This window comes from Podarcis muralis, chromosome 2 (assembly GCF_964188315.1).
Source record: "Podarcis muralis chromosome 2, rPodMur119.hap1.1, whole genome shotgun sequence".
In the NCBI taxonomy this organism is placed as follows: Eukaryota; Metazoa; Chordata; class Lepidosauria; order Squamata; family Lacertidae; genus Podarcis; species Podarcis muralis.
Window position 1 is genome coordinate 22,533,101 of NC_135656.1, and position 23,408 is coordinate 22,556,508.

At 43.1% G+C, this 23,408-nt stretch overlaps 1 protein-coding gene across 4 annotated transcripts in view; it reads right to left on the reverse strand.

The window, feature by feature from the left end:
* PECAM1 (platelet and endothelial cell adhesion molecule 1) overlaps positions 1-21,642 on the reverse strand; it is a 47,358-nt gene extending 25,716 nt beyond the window's left edge. For 2 of the 4 annotated variants that reach the window (XM_077924019.1, XM_028712754.2), the window contains exons 1-11: positions 21,338-21,641; positions 21,211-21,237; positions 14,322-14,615; positions 10,960-11,259; positions 10,479-10,754; positions 8,241-8,492; positions 5,574-5,855; positions 4,831-5,112; positions 3,070-3,177; positions 2,390-2,417; positions 532-605 (exon numbers count right to left, since the gene is read on the reverse strand). In XM_077924019.1, the coding sequence (XP_077780145.1) occupies positions 532-605; positions 2,390-2,417; positions 3,070-3,177; positions 4,831-5,112; positions 5,574-5,855; positions 8,241-8,492; positions 10,479-10,754; positions 10,960-11,259; positions 14,322-14,615; positions 21,211-21,237; positions 21,338-21,371 (1,957 nt within the window). In that variant the 5' untranslated portion in view covers positions 21,372-21,641. Of the gene's footprint in view, positions 1-531; positions 606-2,389; positions 2,418-3,069; positions 3,178-4,830; positions 5,113-5,573; positions 5,856-8,240; positions 8,493-10,478; positions 10,755-10,959; positions 11,260-14,321; positions 14,616-21,210; positions 21,238-21,337 lie in introns of all 4 variants that reach the window. The other 2 variants (XM_077924018.1, XM_028712761.2) reach the window with 2 other exon arrangements.
* Between the last annotated feature and the right edge of the window lie 1,766 nt (positions 21,643-23,408).

Here is a 23,408-nt window from a genome sequence, read left to right on the forward strand (position 1 = left end):
CTGACTATGAGGCTTCTTTCTGGCTGCTGAGAGTAAGTGGGTTATAAAATGTATATAATGTGAGTGGTCATTATGATGGAAGAGGTTCAGTAGGGCCAGTTCTGGGGTGAGTTCTAATACCTGTTTAGTTATTTTGCATATCACTTGTAGGACTGCTGTCCAGAAGGGTTGGATTTTAGGGCATTCCCACCACATGTGGAGGTAACCTCACAGGGTTGTTGTAAGCACACAAAAAACTGAAGAACCATGTATGCCACCATGAGCTCCTTGGAGGAAAAGATGGGATATAAATATAATTAATAATAACAAAATATGTGGCCCATGTCCCTATGTAACTGTATCTATCAAAGCCAAGTGCATCTGAAAAGCAAAATACAGTCAACCCTTTTGGGTATATAAATAAGAATATTTCGTTTGGGCCAGGTTTGAATAATGGCATGATTTCAAGGTGGAGGTTCTAAGACTAGGAGAGAGAAAGGGAAAAGGAGTCTGAAGCAGACACTATCAATAAGGTCATTAGCCATAAGCTACCGAAATAGAATTCCCCTTCATTATTCTGTCGTGGTGTCAGCTTCTCACCCACTGAATTGGTTGCTGCTATAGAACTGAGAAAAGAAAAACAGAACAAAGAACAGAATATGAAGCACTGGTATTTTAACAACAGAAGGTCATCTTTTAATAAAGCTCAGTCTTCCCCTTGATCTCAGGGATATAATTCTGGGGACATGCAATCTAAAGAATCACGGATTTCCACAAATGCTTCTAAGACACTAAGCTGTTTCATAGATGTGCAAAGGCATCCTGGGATGTGCCTTTTGATGGTAAGCACCCTTATCACAGTGGGATGTGGGTGGCGCTGTGGTCTAAACCACTGAGCCTCTTGGGTTTGCCGATCAGAAGGTCGGCAGTTTGAATCCCCGCAACAGGGTGAGCTCCCGTTTCTCAGTCCCAGCTCCTGCCAACCTAGGAGTTCAAAAGCACGCCAAAAAGTGCAAGTGGATAAATAGGTATTGCTCAGGTGGGAAGGTAAACAGCGTTTTCATGTGCTGCTCTGGTTTCGCCAGAAGCGCCTTAGTCATGCTGGCCACATGACCCAGTCTTAACTGTCAGGGGTCCTTTACCTTTACCTTTACCCTTATAACAAGTCCCTGGCAATTACAATCTAGGTTGCCTTGGCCCCAGGTAGGCCATTTTTCATTGGAAATGTGATACCAGAAGAGCCTCAGATCTGAAGGACGATAAAAAGCCGAATTATTCTTATAAACTACTATTTATATTATTTTTATGTGCCATTTTTTTTGGGGGGGGTGTCCTGCTTTGCCTTTAAAGTGGCTCACAACAATATGAATAATCCAAAAGCAACATAATTATTTGGAAACAAACTAATTTGTTTGCCTGGGTTGTTGAGGCATAATGCTTCCCTGCTGCAGTTAGATTGTGGCCCCCACCCCGCCAGGCCAACTTTATATTTTATCGCATTTGTTTGCTTTAGTATTTTAACACTTAAAACCACACTAGCAGAAAGGCAGTAAAATGACTGCAGGGAGAGGATAGCACCTCGGTGGCATAATCTTCTGTTTTCTTTACTCTTCTGACGTTCTCAACACAAACTCCTATACAGTGGGACCTCGGGTTAAGTACTTAATTCGTTCCGGAGGTCTGTTCTTAACTGGAAACTGTTCCTAACCTGAAGCACCACTTTAGCTAATGGGACCTCCCGCTGCTGCTGCTGCGCTGCCGGAGCACAATTTCTGTTCTCATCCTGAAGCAAAGTTCTTAACCTGAGGTACTATTTCTGGGTTAGCGGAGTCTGTAACCTGAAGCATATGTAACCTGAAGCGTATGTAACCCGAGGTACCACTGTATCTGCTTGGATTATGGTTACCATTTCCACCACAAAAGATTTGCACAGGCAAATGACACATCTGTGGACGGGGCAGGGGTGGATATACAAACCTTATCCCCAACATCCGTGTGCTCCTTGCATTCCACCCACCCTGCCAGCCCCCAGTCTTCCTCCTGTCGTATGGGTGATGTCTGCAAAGGGCTTTTGCTGGCATTTCCGTGCATATGAATAGAACACCTCCTACTATTGCTGACTCTGATAAAGGAGGGCTTTTGATAACATAGAGGAGTCTTCTTGCGTTCAAGTAGGTATGAGAAGAACGCCATGCAGTCTGAGGAAGACGGGGGCTGGGGTGGATGGGTTGTGCGCAAGTATGTTGGGGCAGTGTTTGCATGTGAACTCCTGCTCCTGTCCACCCTTTGAGCATTTGAATGTTCAGGTGAATGCCTGAACATGCCTATGCACAGGACAGCATCAGGGACACATCGTCACCACATTTATTAGAAATAACTCACTATGAGCACGGTAAGAAAGCCAACCTACCTAGTCAACTCCAAAGGATTGCCTTTAGCTTCATAAGGGAAAATAACAGCAAGTTACTAACATATACCACATGTATAGAAAGTCAATTGCATAAATAAATGAAAAAGCAAACCATGTTAGCACATACGTTGTTGCTGCACTGATGGATGAAGAATTCTTAATACAAACAGTTCGTAGCTCACCTAGCACTGCCTTATGTCCAACAATGAGCATTGGTATTTGGTTGTTAATAACAACTCGTGGTTACTAACCCACAAAGTTATGTATACAGTATGAATGTATACTGTGGTACACAGGGACAGGCAACGTTGAATTTTATTTGTCAGCTATCGCAAATACGAATAAAATGATTAAACAAAAACAAGCAAACAGGAATCATTTAGTTAATGTAATGAGCATTAAATACCACTTTCATGAACTTCGCTGTCACACTATAGCAATCAAAAAGACCAAACCCACAGTTTTGACCAGAATATTGTTACTTTCATCAGAATAGCACTATTTAGCATTGGACTATAACTCCCATCAGCCCCAGCCAGCATGGTAAAAAGTCAGGGATGGCAGCAGTTGTAGTTCAACACATTTGGAGGGCAGCATCTAGTCTATAGCCACCCTGGGTATAGACAGAAAAGCATCTGTTCTATTCACCCCACATCTGAATGCTAAAGAAAGTATCTCACCCTTTGCCCTCTTCCGAACATACCACCAGGAAGCCGCAATGGCAATAGCAAGGAAAATCAGAATGATGATTATCACAATGAGCCATTTCTTCCATGAAGCCAGAACAACTAAAAATTAAGGGAAAAGCAGATCACGTGTCAGGCATGGTATGATATCACCACCATCACCCGCAACAACACCAATCGTTCACAAGAAGCAACAAATCTCTTCTGATGCTCAAGGGTGCATTTCCACATCAGTATGAAAAATGTGTAAAAATATTGCCACCCCCAAAATCATTCCTGTTCTCAGGTTGCTTAAGTTCCAGGTGACCTGTTTACTGAGCATTCATCCTTTCCCACTCCCCCAATCAGACTTTTTCAATAAGGAAAGTGACAGGAAGATGCACTGGAAAATGTGGGATAAATATTTGCTTGACACAAATCCGTCCAACCTCCCTGAAAACAAATCAGGATGAATACTCAATGAACAGGCCACCTGGAACTTAAACAACACTGATGTAGGGAGTAGTAATAATAATAATAAATAATAAATTTTATTTATATCCCGCCCTCCCCAGCCGAAGCTGGGCTCAGGGTGGCTAACAACAATAAAATAATACAACATTCTAAAATCATTTCATTAAAATTAATTCAACTCAAATTGATGGCAACCACTAGGCTAAAGTTCTGTGAAGATTGCCAAAGGAGGGAGTCAGGCTGTGCCCTGACCAAAGGCCTGGTGGAACAGCTCTGTCCTGCAGGCCCTGCGGAAAGATGTCAAGTCCCGCAGGGCCCTAGTCTCTTGTGACAGAGCGTTCCATCAGATTGGAGCCACAGCCGAAAAAGCCCTGGCTCTAGTAATGTTGTCAAACCCCCCCTATTTGACTTCCCTCCTTCTAACATCAGGAAGAAGCAATGTTCCATTGGCATGACACGAGGGCGCTGACAATTCACCACTAGAAACCCCAAGGTACCCTTGCCGAACGACATTTCCAGGGTTTCCTAGAACGAGGAAACATCTGCTAAAACCCCTTTAAAGTTTACACTGCAGGTGTGCCTTGAAGAGGTTTGTGAGCCTCATCCTCCTTGCTTCTGGCCACTCTTCTCTTTCCCCTTTATCCCAAGAATATCCTTGCAGAAAATGCAAATACAAATGAAGGAGGATTTGGGGCCCAAGACATTCTGTCACCACACATATTTACTGTCATGTACACAATTCTGGGGATGTGGGTGGCGCTGTGGGTTAAACCACAGAGTCTAGGACTTGCCGATCAGAAGGTCGGCGGTTCAAATCCCCGCGACAGGGTGAGCTCCTGTTGCTCGGTCTCCTCCTGCCCACCTAGCAGTTCAAAAGCACGTCAAAGTGCAAGTAGATCAATAGGTACCGCTCTGGCGGGAAGGTAAACGGCGTTTCCGTGCACTGCTCTGGTTCGGCAGAAGCAGCTTAGTCATGCTGGCCACATGACCCGGAAGCTGTACGCCGGCTCCCTCAGCCAATAAAGCGAGATGAGCGCCGCAACCCCAGAGTCGGTCACGACTGGACCTAATGGTCAGGGGTCCCTTTACCTTTACCTTACACAATTCTGGAGACCCGTGACCAACAGTAACTGTCCAAACTGGGCTACTTTGGAATACACCTATTTGGAGCCTCTGGAAATATGGGTAGCATTTGGATCAAAATGCATTAATACCTGAGGTGCTATTTAAAGAATTTCATCATTTCGAATGCTATGGCACCATATGTCCAAATAAATCAATCAATTCATGAACAGAACGTACCGTTGACAGTCATCATGTTGCTCTCTACAGGTGATTTTGCTTGGTTGTCAGCTCTGCAAAAGTACTTCCCTCCATCTTGGCTTGTAAGGCTATCTCTGTACCAAACAGCAATGCGTTTTGTCTTCTCTGTTACTTTATACAAAGGTTTGGGGTGGTTTTCTCTAAAGAAGGTGAACTCAATAGGATAAGATCCTGAACCAACAGAGCAGGAGATTGCGAGCTCTTTGCCATCTTCCACATCTCCATGTGAAGGTCTCCCCAAGCTTATGCTACCAACTGGAGCTGTGGATTAAAGTACAGAGAAAAGGCTGAACAGCAGTGGAGAAGTGCTGGCTAGATGGCAAATTATAAATGCTGGAAGTAGGTTAAGTTAAGAGCAATTATACATAGAATTCATTTCTAACTAGCATGGGAGCAACCCCTGCCAATACAACCTAGTTATTTAGTACTTTTGTTTCCTTGCTTTTGAGTTCAAAGAAGTCACTGTTTAACATAGTTGCACTGAGTTACATCTTTCCAACAATTACACAAAATTAAAATTAAAAATAAAGCAACAATGAACAGTCAGATAAGTGTTTCTGAATGTATTAAAAAGTTGTGTCGAAGTGTATATACCAAAATTATTACAATTATTGCAGATATGAAATGATGTATAGTATAGTGTATTGGTTAGAAGAATTAAAGCATTTAACATTCTAAAACAAAAACAAAGTGCCTCTTTTTAAAAAGCACCAGACACTTACCTATCACTGTAATGTTTACCCGAGTGCTTCGTTGTGGAACGGAATGGCCATTTTTAGCTTCACAACTGTAGTCTTCTGGAACATGTGCATTGGTTGCTTTGACCAAAAACTTTGCCGGTTCATTTACTTTTACTTCTGTCTTGTTAACATATATGCCTCCTCTGTACAAAGTATATGTTATAGGTAGAGTTCCATTGCTGGAATAACAATTTACAGTGAATAACTTCCCCAGTACTGCTACTTGGGAAGTCGGTGGGGAAAGTCTTGGTTTGGAAACGGGAGCTGGAAAAAGAATTAAATGAAATAGGTGCATAAGCAGCTACATGAATAATCCTGCTTAAAGTCATTTCATAAGGTGAGCAATGAGAAATGCACAAAGCTGCCAGGAAACAATGCTCTGTGCACTTGAAGAACTCTAATCACACAGAGAGCAGTCAAAATATATTAAAAAATATAAAAAATTGTCTAGTAGCACCTTAGAGACCAAGGGAAATGCACTGTGCATGTTTTCAGGAACATTCCCTCTTTAAAATGCCTTCAAGAGGGAAAACCTCACAGGCCAACGTACAGTAATACCTCCGTGAACGTCCGCCTCGTCTAGCATCCATTCTGGCAAACATCTGCAGCAAACCCAGAAGTACCGGAATGGGTTACTTCCGGATTTGCTGCTTGCGCTGCGCAGAAGCGCAAACCGCTCCATGCGCATGCGCAGAAGTGGAAACCGCTCCATGCGCATGCGCAGACATGGCAACTTGCCCTGTGTCCTTTTCAGCTAGCGGCCAGGGCTTCAGAACGGATCCCAGTCACAAAACAAGGTACGACTATGCTGATAACAACAACAACAACAACAACAACAACAACAACAACAACAACAACAACTTATTATTTATACCCCGCCCATCTGGCTGAGTTTCCCCAGCTACTCTGGGCGGCTCCCAATCGAATATTAAAAACAATACAGCATTAAATATTAAAAACTTCCCTAAATAGGGCTGCTTTCAGATGTCTTTTAAAAATAGGATAGTTGCTTATTTCCTTGACATCTGATGATACAGGAAATATGGCTCATTTTTTTGAAAACAACTCCCAAGGCTAAACCCTGATAAAGCACACTACTCTTCCAGCTCTCATTTGTAGAGGTGATTATGATGAATAATATCAGCACAGTATTCTTAGGACTGATGCAGGCTGAATGCCACCTGAGATAGAGCTGATGATGTCAGAAGAAACCCAAGGGATCTCGGGTCTTTGTGCTGTTCCTAGCATGGCTGGCCCTCAACAGGAATGTAGGTTGCAGTGGGTTTTAGTGTTCACTCTCAAGCCATACACAGTTAATTGAAAGAAACTACCAGTAATCTTAACCCACCTGTGAGCAGTAAAGGGGAGTTCCTGTACCATTAACAACCCCTCTTTTCCTTTTTCAGATTGTAAGCCGAATTCTTATTGCTCTTTGTGAGTTGCGGTGGGAGCCTATTTGACTGAAGAGCACTGTAAAAATGTGGACACGCAGCCTCCACAGCCCACATCTCCTCTGAAATCCTGAGAAGGCACCTCTGCCACCACATGCTGATGATTGGTCCACAGAGAGAGCCCCACAGTTTGAAACCCCAGGGCCTAGAAGCAGCTAACAGCTGCAGAGAAAGCACCAGTCTTGTATGGGGCCGGATGCAGTATTCAAGAGGTGGGGCCTTGAGTACCTGAACACCTAGCGCAGGCTGTAATGATCCAGGGCATTGGCTTGAAACCGTCTATCAAAAACTTCACTCTTGTGGCCTATCCCCACAACACCTAGTCACTATGGGCCCTACTAAAGCAAACAGTCTAATTGGTCTACATCTAAAAGATATCGAGCATCAGAACAACCAGGCCACTATAAGAAATTCTGTCCTTAGTACGTTCATTTTCCACCTTTCCATTTTGATTCTCTGGCCCCATATCTGCACAAACTTATTATCCCAAGATACAGACGTGCTTTTACACTTGCAAGACTGGGTGTTTTGCCATCTGCGGTACTTGAGGGTCGATTCCGAAAGATCCCACCTGAGAAACGCCTTTGCCCCTGTGGAGATGGTAGCATCGAAACAGTGGCACAAGTCCTCCTGCCTTGCACTTTTTACAAAGACCTGAGGAACGAGATCATCACCCCACTCGTACTAACTATCCCAGGGCGCTCAACCACTGCCACAATGTCCTTTCTGCTATCAAATCAAAATGAGCAGATAACAGCAAAGGTTGCTAGGTTCATAGGAGGGGCAATCAGAATAAGGGCCACCAACTGACTGCTGATTCAGGACTTAAAATTATGCTCTTATATCAAATTTCCCTTTCTGCGTATATTGTAATGTTTTATTGTTGCTATGGCCATTGGCTAATGCGAATAAAGTTTTATCAATCTATCCAGGGCATTGCTGAGACCGAGACGACTTGTGTGGCCTGTCCTAGCTGCAGGATCACTAGCTCCTTGAAACCCATACTTAGATCCCTCTCCATGTTGCTGACACTGCTTTACCTTGCCTTCTTGTCTGAGTGGGGCTACTGATCTTCCTTTTGCTGGGGCCATCACCTATCTGCATTAGTGAGCATACCCAGGAAAGCCGCCATTCTGCAAATAATTCTACTATATCGCTTCATCAGATGAAAGACTTTCATATTTCTCAATCAACTTACCATAAACATGTAGCCGCGCAGGGGCACTCTCCTTGGCAATCCCATTTATCTCAGCTCGACAAACATAGACTCCAGTGTCGCTTACACGGACCTTGGTAACAGTATAGACATCTCTGCTTGCTACTACTCTGTCGTCTTTTATGACTGAGAAATGTATTGGCAGTGAGCTGTTAACTCGACATTCAATTTGTAACAAACTGTTTTCATCCCATCTTGTTTGATTATGAACTAGAATCGGCTTGGAAAACAGTTCTGCAAAAGATATGTGGGGAACAAACAAGTTAGATATCTAGAGCCTTCCTACGTGATCCATTTATAATATAATAAATATGCAATCGTTCGATATTGATGGGGCACCTCAGAGGTCTATATAGTCCCAGGCACCTAAAAAAAGCCAAGCCTGGGACTCAGACCATGAGATTTCCAGTTCAAGGTCTGGAATTTCTTACATGTGTTAAGATAAAAGTAAAAAGGTAAAGGGACCCCTGACCATTAGGTCCAGTCGTGGCCGACTCTGGGGTTGCTGCGCTCATCTCGCTCTGTAGGCCGAGGGAGCCGGCGTACAGCTTCCGGATCATGTGGCCAGCATGACTAAGCCGCTTCTGGTGAACCAGAGCAGCGCACGGAAATGCCGTTTACCTTCCCGCTGGAGCAGTACCTATTTATCTACTTGCACATGACGTGCTTTCAAACTGCTAGGTTGGCAGGAGCAGGGACCGAGCAACGGGAGCTCACCCCGTCGTGGGGATTCAAACCGCCGACCTTCTGATCGGCAAGTCCTAGGCTCTGTGGTTTAACCCACAGAGCCACTCGCGTCCCATAAGATCAAAGTACCCTCTGCTTATTGAATACACATGGTATAAACTCAGACTGATCTTGCTTGTATGAAAGTGCCATGTTATATTGCAAGGCATCACTAATTGACAAGTGTTTCAACAAGTTATACGAAAAATGCTGTTTAATGTCACACAGCTCAGTAATGTCACAAATCATGCACAGTATGAACATTCACTTCACAGCTTTCCCTGCCCCTTCCATTTCTAATTTTCAGGAGATGCCATGCCGTGCTGCGTGGAGTCAAGATGATTAATTTTTGCTCTTTTATTACAAATGGACCTGTTCATTCACCTACTCATTTGTTTAGATGACTGTAAAAGTTTGGGTTTTAGTTTTTCGTTTTTCAGTTCACCGTTTACATTTTTTTTGTCTCCACACAAAGGCACCAAGTACATAATGCAAAACACAGTTGTTTCTAAAACTCTAAAGCACACAAATAAATCAGCAGCTATAATTGAACAGTAATAGCACATCAGACATTAAACGTGATTGAAATTCTCCCCTTGCAGCATGGCAAGGCCTGAATCAAATTAGAAGCAGGCCAGACTACATTGCAATTACTCCTAGGTGCCTGCAACTTATGTGAGATTTCTAAAAAGCACTCTTGGGTCTATTGCTTTATTTGAAATAGTCCCTAACCTAGTTGCGTTGTCTGCTAAACCCTTGGGGGGGGAAGTCTTCAGACTTCAGCTGGATAAACAGAACTGATTTATTAGTGGAGATTATACATAACCTTTGGGTTGAACCGCATTGCCTGCACATGGTTGCAGCTTGCCTGAAGGCCAGATTGCACATTACACACAAGTACATGGAACTGTGCAATCGGCTACTACCCTTTCCCCCAATTGCAATCAAAATAACACAGGAGGGAAGCCACAAGGAAGGTATGACAATTTGGAGTGTGCAAATAGGGGTGGGGGAAGGCGATGCACCTACGATATTGGCCCAAATATACGGTAAGCCGCACCCGAATATAAGTTGCGCCTTTAAAATTCAAGGGGGGGGGGGAGAAAGAAAATACCTGAATATAAGCTGCTCCCTTAAAATTCCGCAGGCACTCACACCCGTTCCATTTTATCGTATGTCTGTTTCAGCAGCAATATCATAAAAGCCAATTTTGGTAAGGTCAAGAATTTAAACTGCACTTTAACTTTTCACAGTCAGAACTGGGGGGGGGGGGGGAGTGAGGCTTATATTCAGGCCAATACGGTATTCCCCTATACTACTGCCCCTCTCTCAATCAGCTTCATCCAAAGCAACTGCAACCAGAACTTTCATCTTTCAGGTTATAAATCTAGATCTTTAGCTATTCCAACCCTGGATACTCATACAAGTCCAGACCTAGTACAAATAAAAGCATTCCATGTGTGTGAATTCACACAAGTGAGAGAAAGCTCTTACCTGCCACCACAACATTTACTGTGCTGATTTTGGACACACTCCCAAGTTCTACTTTACACATATAATTGCCATTGTCTTCCATTGTGGCTACTTTAGAGTACTGCACAGATGGACCAGACTTTGTGCTGTTAAGAATCGTTTTGTTCTTCTGGATTATCATCTCAATTTTGATTCGATCCTGGTGACGTGCGATGGTTGTACAGTCTACACGCAGGTGATCTCCTTCTGTAATGTTCTGTGGTGGGTGGACGGTTAAGGTGGGAACGGAAAACGGTTCTGCAACAGAAGTGGGGGCAGAACCAATATATATATTTAAACCACGCCTAAATAAAACAACGTGCACAGATGGTATAAGATTTACTTTTGGTAGTTTGCCATTCATCCCTACACCTGCTTTTGACTAGAAATCCTTTTAGACCTGCAGGAGTAATTATTTAAATATTTAGGGATGACAATAAAGGTTAAAAATTGACCAACTTACCAATGACAGTTACAATTCTTTTGTCACTGCGCTCTGATTTCTCAGATCGAGCTCCCAAAGTCTTATGGACCTCGCATTCAAAAAACAAAATGGTGTCCCCCGCATTAATTTGATATTCCAGTTTGGCAAAGTTTTCTGCAAATGCATGCCTCTCCCACTGCTGTTCAGAGTCACGCTGGTAGTTTTTATAAAATTTCAAAGAAAATGGGGCCTTTTCTTCTGGTGCTTTACAGCTTAAAGACACCGTTTCGCCTTCCATCACCTCTGTTTTCTCGGCAGTCAGAATGGGCTTCCTTATTCCTTTTGAAACGAAAACAAACATGAGATGTTAATCAGAACATGCTTATCTGAGGTGCAAACTAGGTGTTACTTTAAATACCCCTTGGATGGGATTGCTGGTGCCTTTTTTCTTTATCTTTTACAGAGAAAACAGGAGGAAGAGGCGTGCAAGGGGGAGCGCACCGCCCCCGGCAGCACAATCACAGCGGGGTGCCATCGCGGCTGCCCCCCCCCGCCCGCGCTGGGTGCCCGGCTCCCAGGATGCACACCCCGCCCCTATGAACAGCGCGTCACGCCCCCGGGATACGCACCAGCCCCGCCCCCACCTGCTCTTCGCACCCCTGTGCCAGAGCATGAAGCTCCGCCACTGAGAGGTGCAGGCACATGGATCTAGATCTCTCTCCATCCCAGTTTCTCACCAAAAAACTGAATTCTCAGTGCAAAGAGCAGCTGGGGGAGATTCCCCCCCCTACAAAAAATCTTGGAGTGGGCGACATAGATGTTTTCTAATCAAAACACACAGGTAATCCCAAGCAAAGGATTTGCCTACATGTTTAAAACAGTGCCTCCTGATCAGTTTGAAAGCGGAACCCTCCTGTAACTCAGTCTTTTGGGATCCACTTGCAAATGAATTCTACCTTTCAAGCCCTACTTTCCCCCTTTACAACAGAAAACACAAGACTATCCAGTCAGTTGTAGAACTAGACAAGTTTTTCTTTTCTTTTCCATTTTTCATATTAATCTAAGTAAAGATAACACAGCATGTACTGAGTAGAATTTAAGCATGTCATATAATAAGGGAGGGAGCAAACAAGCCTGTCTCGTAAAGAGGTTGCTCAGCAGTACTGTTGTGCTATAAATCTGGTGAAATCGACAAAGAGACAAAAACACTGGATACAATATAGGGGCCTGATCAGATGTTGCTTCCCCTTATCTGAATAGGCCCCTAAAAAGGTGAGTTTATGTAGACATAAACTGAAAACAGAGCTATTAGTATATCTGGGAAGACACAGTTGGAAGGTAAGCATTTTTTCCCTGGATCTTATTTGTAAATTGAAGAAGGATGGCAGTTAATGACTGGAGACAGAGCCTTTTCTGTGATGTCCTAGGTCTTTAATTTTTTCTAGCAAAATTAATATACTGCTTGATTGGAATAAAACCTCAAAGCAGTTTACAAAAAAAGTAATACATTAAAATTATTGATTAAAGACAGTTAAAAACAGGCATTCAAAAACATTCCAAACTAATTAATAAGCTAAAAACAGATTTAGACGAATCTAAATTGAAATGTCTGGATAGGTTTACCACTTGCCCAAACAAAAATATTTTAAGCAGGAAAGAGAAAGCGTAGTGAAGGCATGTGACTGGTTTCAATAGGTGGGGAGTTCCAAAGTGTAAGTGCTGCCACACCCAAATACTGATTTCTTACAAGTGTGGAATGAGCATTATGTGACACATGTAACAGTGCCAGTTCCACAGATCAAAGTGGTGGGGTGGTCATATATGGGGTAAGGTGATGTCAGAGATGCTCAAGGCCAACTCAAAACATTTTGGCACCTGGGGCAAACCACAAAATCGCACCCCGTTCCCTGCCAGGGAAGAAGGGGTGAGTGAAGATCTACATCAGGAACAGGGCAGAGAATAAAGGTCAACATCATATGTTGCCCCTGTGGATCCTGCCACCCTAGGTTGTCACCACACTGTGACTCATAGGTAGGCCAGCCCTGGATGACTAGGTTTTAGGCACTGAATCAAAACATTTTTTATTTTCCCAGCCTTTTAATGAGTGATATAATCTCTACTTATTTATAAAAAGGTAAAGGTAAAGGTACCCCTGCCCGTACGGGCCAGTCTTGACAGACTCTAGGGTTGTGCGCCCATCTCACTCAAGAGGCCGGGGGCCAGCGCTGTCCGGAGACACTTCTGGGTCACGTGGCCAGCGTGACATCGCTGCTCTGGCGAGCCAGAGCCGCACACGGAAATGCCGTTTACCTTCCCGCTAGTAAGCAGTCCCTATTTATCTACTTGCACCCGGGGGTGCTTTCAAACTGCTAGGTTGGCAGGCGCTGGGACCGAGCAACGGGAGCGCACCCCGCCGCGGGGATTCGAACCGCCGACCTTTCGATCGACAAGCCCTAGGCGCTGAGGCTTTTACCCACAGCGCCACCCGCGTCCCTTCTACTTATTTATAGCTGCTGCTATTATTGTTTTATTGATAGTATTCAATGGTATTGACTTGTCTTTGTTGTGATTTTATTTGTAATTACTGATTATGCTGTATTGTGGGAAGGTCCCTTGATGGGGGAAAAACTTAATACTGAAAGGCAAATAAGAAATACTTTAAATGAGGAGTAGGGAATCAGTGTGGTCCTCCATATGCTGTGGAACTTCAACTCCCATCAGCCCTAGTCAGCATGGCCAATGGTCAAGGAGGATGGGAGTTGTAGTCCTACAACATCTGGAGGGCCATATGTGTAAACAAAAGCAAAAAAGCAAAGAAGGGAGGAAAGGGGGAAATAGCAAAGTTGTTGAGAGAGCAAGGGGAGAGACAGATTGAGAGCAAGGTAGAAATTAGGGGGTGGAAACCCAGTTATAAATGAATTTTAAGCAGTGACAGGACATCCAGGAAGAAACTGCAGGAAGACGTGAAGAAACGATGGTGAGAAACTGAGAGAAAATAACAGAAGAAGCAGGGGTGGGGGAGCTGAAGGTCAGCTGAGTAAAAATGATATCAATGCTAAGAGACGATATAATGAAACTAAACAGAAAAAGAGTAGAGGACCAAGGAGATAATTGGGAGGGACACCAACAGAGAAATCAAAGGAAAGAGTATCAGTGATAGAGGAAACGATTACACAAAGGTAGATTGAGAATGTAGTGGTCAATATTTCATATGCATTAACCAGGTTTGGCCAACATGTGGTCCTCTAGAACTGGTTGAACTACAGCTCCCATCATTCCTGGCCATTGATCATTCTGGCTGGGTTTGATTGTCCAGGACCACAGATCAGCTACTTCTGATATACGCAAATGGTGCTATTTTATTAGAGAAAACATAGGGAGGATGAATACGAAGCACTCACCATGTACTTGAACAGCCACAGTACCACTGGCCTTTTTCTTCCCTTCCACATCCAACGCACAGCTATACTCTCCAGAATCAGAAAATCTAGCCGTTGGGATTGTATAATCTGCCCACTCTTGCTCTGATGAACTATTAACCAGAAGCAGTCCATACTTGATAAATGAAAAAGTATAATTCATCTGGAATTGTTCGCTCTTGCTGATGTCCGCAGAGCAGTTGAGGGTGACCGACTCTCCATTATTCACTTCCACAGATGGAGCAACACGGAGTGTCACGCTATTGATGGTGAACACTGGAAAGGAGGAGAAATGTTAGTGACAATTTATAATCCACTGGCAGAGAGGAGGAGGAGGAGGAATGCCTCTTCTAAGATGGTGCCTTTTGCCAGGGCTCTTGTAAATACAATTAGTCTTGTGACTAATTTGGGTCCATTAACTTCAGTGGGTCCACGCTGAGTGAGAAGAGCACTGGGTGCAACCTTCAGGCGCCTCACCATCCTTGTGACTTTCCTCTAGGTACATTCTAGTTTGCCAATATCCTTCTAAACTGTGGTGCCGTCCACAATGGGACATAGTAAAGGTAAAGGTAAAGGTAAAGGGACCCCTGACCATTAGGTCCAGTCGTGGCCGACTCTGGAGTTGCGGCGCTCATCTCGCTTTATTGGCCAAGGGAGCCGGCATACAGCTTCCGGGTCATGTGGCCAGCATGACTAAGCCGCTTCTGGCGAACCAGAGCCGTGCACAGAAACGCCGTTTACCTTCCTGCTGGAGCGGTACCTATTTATCTACTTTCATTTTGACGTGCTTTTGAACTGCTAGGTTGGCAGGAGCAGGGAGCGAGCAACAGGAGCTCACCCCGTCGTGGGGATTCGAACCACCGACCTTCTGATCGGCAAGTCCTAGGCTCTGTGTTTTAACCCACAGCACCACCCGCATCCCATGGGACACAGTACTCCCAAGTAAAGAGTCACCAGACAGATGTTTTAGAGGGGGTGCTTTCCTCATCCAGTCAAAAGTACGACACCTTCTTCCATCCCAACAGAAGCAGTGGGTGGAACTGGAGAATTATAGGTGTCAAAAGCTCCCTTCCCCCCTCTCAGGCTGCCCTAGGTGCCAAGTTATTTCGCTATCTTTATGTAGTCCATGATGGCTAAAGGAGAAACAAAGCATGCGATTGGTTGGTACACATACCCTCTATGCAGGAGCAGAAAGCAGGATAAGGAGTTAAGTAATAACAATAATAACAATAAATATATTGTATCCCACCCATCTGACTGGGTTGCTCCAGTCAGTATAAAGCAGGCATAGGCAAACTTGGCCCTCCAGAAGTTTTGGGGCTACAACTCCCATGATCCCTAGCTAACAGGACCAGTGGTCAGGGATGATGGGAATTGTAGTCACAAAACATCTGGAGGGCCGAGTTTGCCTATGCCTGGTATAAAGTACAAAGTATAAAGGAACACAGCCAAACAGAAAACATGATTCAAAATCCAAAACTGGACTGCCTTCAGATGTCTGCGAAAAGTTATAAGATTGTTAGTCTTTTTGACAATAATAAATATCACTGACTTATAGAGCAGCCTTGATGATGAAGAAGATGATGGTGAAAGTTTAGGAGAAGCACTGCAGGGTTTCCTTCCCTTTCAGTGAGAGCACATTTTGCAGTACTTATTAAAAACACAAGAAGAAACCCCATCAGTGTTGGCAGTCTGCCGGCTCCTGAAAATACCCCAGTTCAAGCATTCCCGTAACTGAATTTTTGATGTTATTGTTTTAACTGTTTAATTGTTTGTTTTAAAAAAAACCCTGTTTTGTTTTCATTGTCATGCTTTTTAAATTTTTGCTTTATTTTATATTTTAGTTAACGGCGTTTTAGCACCCAATGGAACTGTTATTGTGTATTTCCTTTTTTAATTTTAATATTAAAAATATTGATTTATTGCATTTTCATTATGTCTCATTGAGTTTGCAGTTGGAAGCCATTTTGGCACATCAGTGATAATTTAACAAATAAAGCACAAATCTACACCAGTGCACAATGGAAACAAATGGACTCCTGATCCTGAACACTGCTGATCCTGCATCTGATTTTCACAATGGTCATGTGGATTCCTGTATCCCAGTGCTTCCTGACACTATTTTGCTTTCTCTCCCAATACATGAAAGGCCTCACCTTCCAAAGATGGGTAGCAGGTTTTGGGGGGAGAGTTTTTCCCAGCTTTGGTGCTGCTCAGGTTCGCTACCTTTTCGCAATTTATTGATCAAAGAAATTTATTTATTCCAGATTCACCATTTCTCCAAAGCCTTTTTAGGTATCAGATTTTCCATGGAAATTGTAAATAATATGGGAAAGCATTTTGATGAAAATGATGTTTTGTGGATGCTGCACAAAATGTGAAAGCAGGAGCAGCACTGAGTTCACAATAAACTGCCATGCAGGAGTGATCAGCAACTGAACTTTGTAAAACAGGGTTGGGGGAGCTAAGATACTCCATAGTAAAAGGTAAAGGGACCCCTAAGTCTCACTATGTTCAGTGGGACTTATTACATAGTAAGGGTATTTAGGATTGCAGCCTAAAACTGGTATAAAATTTCATTCTTAATCAACAGATTATCTAGTGGTTGCACCAGGTCCACAAAATGATACATTTCCTCTCTGGGGTTGTGATCAGCCTGATAATAGCATGCTTCCCTTATCTGCAAAATTAAGGCTCTGCCTCAGAGCCTTTTGTCTCAGAGCCTTCACACTAATGCACATAGCAAACTCCTTGCAAACTCACAGCACTGTATAATGTAAAGTGCTACTGACTTTTGTGATGAAACCTCTGGCAGCAATTCGCTGAGCTATTATAATGTCATTTATTCTAGGAACTAAGTTGCATAATGTTTGGTTTTGACTTCTTTAAGGGAAAGTTGTTAGTTTGCACTAACACCGGTCTTGAAAGACCTACATTGGCTCCCAGTACGTTTCTGAGCACCATTGAAAGTGTTCGTGCTGACCTTTAAAGCCCTTTAAAGCCCTAAACGGCCTTAGCACAGTATACCTGAAGGAGCAGTGTCATTCTGCCCGGACACTGAGGTCCAGCTCCGAGGGCCTTCTGGCGGTTCCCTCACTGTGAGAAGTGAGGTTATAGGAAACCAGGCAGAGGGCCTTCTCGGTAGTGGCGCCCGCCCTGTGGAACGCCCTCCCACCAGATGTCAAGGAAATAAACAACTACCTGACATTTAGAAGACATCTGAAGGCAGGCCTGTTAAGGGAAGTTTTTAATGTGTGACATTTTAATGTATTTTTAATCTTTGTTGGAAACCACCCAGATTGTCTGGGGAAACCCAGCCAGATGGGCGGGGTACAATTATTATTATTATTATTATTATTATTATTATTATTATTATTATTGAACTAAAAACTCATATTTATTTTTTAATTAAATTTATATGCCACCCTTCCTCCCAAAGGAGTCCGGCCAGCCAACAAACAAGAAGGGATAAAGCAATTTAAAAAGCTATTTATAACACATATAGGGCCTAGGAACGGTGAGGAAATATGGATAGGCTGAGGGCTTGGAAACTAAGGAGGAAGTACTCCAGGAATGTAAGGAAGATTAGAAGTGGAGACAAAATGGATAAAGGAAGGTAGTGTTGGAGTAGGCAGTGCTGTAAGTTGAAGCCACCTTAGGGAAGGCTAATTGCAAGGCAAAAATCTGAGTAAAACAAGAGCAGAGAAGATAAGTAGTTGAGGCAGTGCTGTAGTTATTGAGGGTGGGTAGCTGGGATTTTTGCCCCAGATGAAGCCTCCAGAAGGGTGCCATTGAGGCTCCTAGCCCCCCTCTCTCTGTGTGTGTACGCAAATGGGTGTAGGTGTGCCAAGCTGGGTCTTTGACCCGGGTGAAATAAAGCCTAGTTTTGCCCATAGTTGAGGAAAGGAAGACCTAGTGAAGAGGGTGGTTGAGAATTTTGCTACTACTTGGCAGAGATTGGGAGTGTAGAATTGCAGAGTTGGAAGGGACCACAAGGATCACCTTTGTCCAACCCCCTGCAATGCAGGGATCTTTTTGGCCCAACACGGGGCTCAAAACCACAACCCTGAAATTAAGAGTCTCATGCTCTGCTGACTGAGCAATGCACAACTTTTGTAACAGTATAAATCGGGTGTGGGGGAACCTACATTTTAGAGCAAAAAGGGTAGGTAGGTGGGATGTGTGATAAAACTCTGGTTTACTTCCCCAAAGCGTTTCCCGATTGTCACACTTCCAGCTAGGCCAGGGGTCTGCAACCTTTAAGACAAAAAGAGCCACTTGGACCCGTTTCCGAAGAAAAAAAAACCTGGGAGCCGCAAAACCATTGCGACATTTAAAACAAATATAACACTGCATATATTGTTTCTTACCTTAATGTCCGATCTGACAGCAGGCGGGAAGGTGACGTCGGGATGGTGCATGACTAACGCACGCACCGCCCCTATGCGACGCCACAGCCAGTACAGCGCCCACCACAGTGGGGAGTGTCAGGGCGCACAATGCGCCTCCTCCCCTCGCTAGTATCTGCCCCGGAGCCGCGGCAAAGGTGTAAAAGAGCCACATGCGGCTCTGGAGCCGTGGGTTGCAGACCCCTGAACTAGGCTCTCATCCAGGCAGTGAACCCAGCTGAGAAAAAACGTGCTTTGGCATGTGTGTGTAGGGGGAGCGGGTTGCAGTTCCATCAAAATCAGCAGTAGGCAATGATGATTTAGCTCTTCTCTAAAAACCCGAATCCTCCTTCTTTCTATGTCATTGAGCCTGGCCAAGTTTAAATGAACAGGCTGGCTGCTGTTACATGTCACTTCAGTCTTCATTTCAGAGGGCAAAAGTTATCAATGACTGCTGAAATTTATTTTGAATATCTAAATTGAAAAAAATTAGTAGAATTTGCCAAGTAGAAGCAAAATCCAAGGGGTTCCAGAAGCTCACCCACGGTTGTGTTTGCATTGGGAAAATTGAGGCACAGCAGAGGTTAGCGTCTTTAAGAACTATGGTTTATTTTACACATATTTACACCTAAAGTCCTCATAGGAGGGAGTGCAGAACATTATACCCCAAGGATGTATCTCATTGCCCCTTTCATAAATTGAAAATTGTCTAAACTGCACCTTTTGTACACCAACTGCAAGCTGGTGAACAAAAAAAACAAAAACTAATATCAATACAACATTTTAAAAAATCAAAACACCACAATAAAACCATAGAAACAACAACAACTGATCTAGCCAGCTAAGGCTATATGTTACATTTTTTAAGTCTGGGCAAATAAAAGCATCTTAATGTGGTGCCAAAATAATGCAGTGTCTGTGTCCGTCTTACTCCCTTTGAAATATATTTATTGTCATTGTTAGCAGCTCAAACACTTACAAGGTTTAACTTCAATGTACTGTGATAAAACTGAAAGGGGACCCACTGAATTGATGGTAAACTGAATAGGCTAGGAGCTGCTGTTTTATTGTGTATGCTTGTATTTTAATAACTAGCATGGTTCTCTGTTATTTTGCGTGTCGTTGTGATAACCTTGGGAACAAGACATAATGTTGATGGTGCCATTGTAGGCAATGCCTTAAATCAGGCCCACGTCCCATAGGCCCATCTTTCCTGACTTCCAGCGGCCTGCTGGTGGAATTCTAAATGACTTGTGATTCTTTTCACTTCCTTGCAGGTGACCATGCGTTTTAGCACCTGAACAGCAAAATGAGTAGGCACAAAGCTCACCTGGTCACAGTCTTCCCAACTATGGTGAGAAGGGCTGAAATCCTATTTAAATGTCTAAATCTATTGCATTTATACAAATGATTCTATGCATATTTTATGTAAATCTGCGTCTTCCTTTTGCCTCTTCTTTGGGTGACCTGTTTCCTCTTTTTATTGTGATGAGGTGAAAATGGCTACCGTATAGGGCTCTCCAAGGCCAATCAAACATGGAGGAGGAAGGAAAGAATTGCTGCGTTATATCATCTGCATTGCTCCCCTTCTCTTTGGATTTACGGTGTGGTTGGCCACTGGTGGCATCATTTGCAACCTGCTGCAAACAGCCAACCGGCACCAGTATGTGAACTATTGGGAGTATTCATGTTTTTGAGTTACTCCTTCTGAACTCAGCAAGGAGTATTGGTGGGGTGGGGAGAGAGGACATAAAAAGTAAAGGGAACTGGCACATGGCTCGGAAAGTTCTTCAGGTTGTGAAAAAGAGAAAAGGGGAGTAGCTGAAAGACCTGTGGTGATGTGCACTGGATAATGAAAGTTTGAATGTGCACTGGGGAGAGAAGGATGGGAAGACTTCAAAGAGACGAGGTAAAAGATAAGAGTATGATACAGCAGAGAGAGAGAGATGATTTATGGGGAACAGGTTAAAGAGAGAACACAGCATGGAGTTTTTTGAACTATAACAAAATGGGACCCCTTATTTAGTTTGTGGTTACAGGTTTGGAGAATGCTGTTGCAGCACCAACAATGAGGTAAGATTCAGCTTCTGCTACTAACAATTTCTGTATGTGGGGTGGAGGGGCACAGCATTTTGTCCTTAGGCTGAAGTAGGAACCTATCTTTGGCTAGCCTTGGGTATACAGCTAAAGTTCCTCTTCAATGAAGTAATACGATTCAGGCTGATAATTGCACCAACCATTTTGGATTATCACATGTGACCTCAATCAGCAGATATCACATACCCATAAACTAGAAAGAGGCATATATAATTCTATGCGTCCTGTCGAAAAATTCATAGAACTCATTTGAACTTCTACCGGAACAAACTTCTTCTGTTACATACATACAAATCTAGAGCAACCAATGTTTCTCTACTTAACCCCAATAACCCCATAAGTCTTTAGACTGCAAAAACATACAATTTAAAAAGTTGGAGACTTACCATTACTTTGAGCTTTCAGCGTGCAGCCTGGAAAAGCAAAAGGAACATTGTAAAAAAAAGTATAAAAGTGAGGGTTTTGTTTTGTTTTGTTTTTACAAAAAATTGAGATGCTCAGCCCTTAACTTACAGTGCAAGAAGATTAGCAGCAAAACACAATACATCTCTTCATCGGAAAGCAGACATGAGACTCCAAAATGAAGAAATTGTCATTAGTTCTGGTAGCTCCCTTCTTCAAGGATCTTCAGTTATGAAGAACTTTCAGTTTATTTTCTGAAAGTAAAAGGTCTGGCAGTGCAGTTTCACTGAAGAAGTGAGCAGCTATGTTTTCCAGGACCCTAACACCAACTGGCTAGATATTGGTCAAGTAATCATGCCCATTACTGGAAACTGGAAGTGGCAAACAATGAGGATCTCTCTGCTGCAAACAGGCAGATTACTGCTCAGGAAATGACAGGCCTTTTCCTGAGGGAGTCAGTGAACGCATTTGCTTTGTTCAGTTTCTTAAGGTATATGGAAAACAAGAAGTACCAGTGACATTTTTCCGGTGACTCTGTTCATTAGTTTACAATCACTCTTCAACTGTTTAAAGATAGCAATGTTCTTTTTATTTCATTACATTTCCCAATGAATAATACACTGGATACTCATGTTATATATACAGTATTGTATAAAGTTTTCTTCGAAGTTACATATAGCTAAGCCATATATGCTGTTTTTGAAGCCAGTTGTTACATGAAACGGGTTGGAACTTTATAGGGAGCAATAACCAAGAATGCTTTCCGCAGTGAGGCTAAGGACAGTCTTTGCTCTAACTTTTTGAAATTAAATCACGAAGATGTGCAATGTGTTGTTGTTTTTTTAGTGTGAATACGTACAAATTGAAAGGAACACCAGCAATTTGCTATGTCCTAGACTAAAAGAAGAGTACATAGGGTTTCAAAAATGTTAAGTTTAGCAAGTGGAAACCCCAGTATCTTTTGTTTCCCTCCACACTCTCTCCCACACCCAGCATATGGCCTGGATCAAGACATGTTTGTTTTAGCTGAAGTCAATTTTTCCACAGGCTCTGCTAATCGGAGTTTGTGTACTATCACTCCCCGGTTACTTCACAACCGTTTGCAACGCCTGCGTGCAAAGTTTATATACAGCCTCTTCAAATTCATGACATGTCTCCAAAATCTACCCTATTTGAATGAAACTAAGACACAAAAAAAGACAGAAGGGGAAGAGAAGATTATCACACATAAGAGATACGTGTTCTGTTTTATGGGTCAGTGGGATAAATCCTTAAAACTACGGAACGGGTGGGATGGGAAAGAAATCAATATTTTTAAAAGCAACACTGGTCTCCTGTGCTCTCAAAAACAAAGCAAACTGAAAAAGTGCTACTGTGATAGGAATTTTGAGGTCTTAAATATATGGTTATGTTCATAAGCGTACCAACCAAGCACGTACATAGATCAGCACAGGAAGACCGACCGACCTGGAACCATTTTGATTCCTAAACTGAGCAAATGTTTTCTCTGCAAGGTCCCCATTGTCTCTTTCCTCACAAATCCTGTCTTAAGGGCACATTTAAGATATGAATAGGGTGTGAACCTGTGACATGGCCCAGGAACTAAGTATTTATCATTACCAAAGACTAGCCAGGTTACCCAGGCAATCCAATCAAGTAACCTGCCAGACAGGAGATAAACAATGACAGGAGAAAAACAACATTCAAATTTCTAGTTACAGATAGGTAGCCTTGTTGGTCTGCCATAGTCAAAACAAAAAAAATTCCTTCCAGTAGCACCTTAAAGACCAACTACGGTAAGTTAGTTCTTGGTATGAGCTTTCGTGTGCATGCACACTTCTTCAGATCAGCTCTGAAGAAGTGTGCATGCACACGAAAGCTCATACCAAGAACTAACTTAGTTGGTCTTTAAGGTGCTACTGGAAGGAATTTTTTTTGTTTATTCAAATTTCTGTTTTAAGACCGCCTTTTCTGAGATGTAGGTGTGATGTATCTGAGGGGTGGTCTTAGGTTACACCCCTTCTGTGATTGGGGAAGTGCAAAACAGTATTTGAGCCTAGTTTGCACCCAGCTTTAAACATATGTAAGTGTTTGGTTCCTCTCTCCTCCTGATTGTGCTGGGTCAGGGAAAAACCAAGCCTGACTCTAACTTATTTTCTGATAAGTGAACTCAGGCTCATAC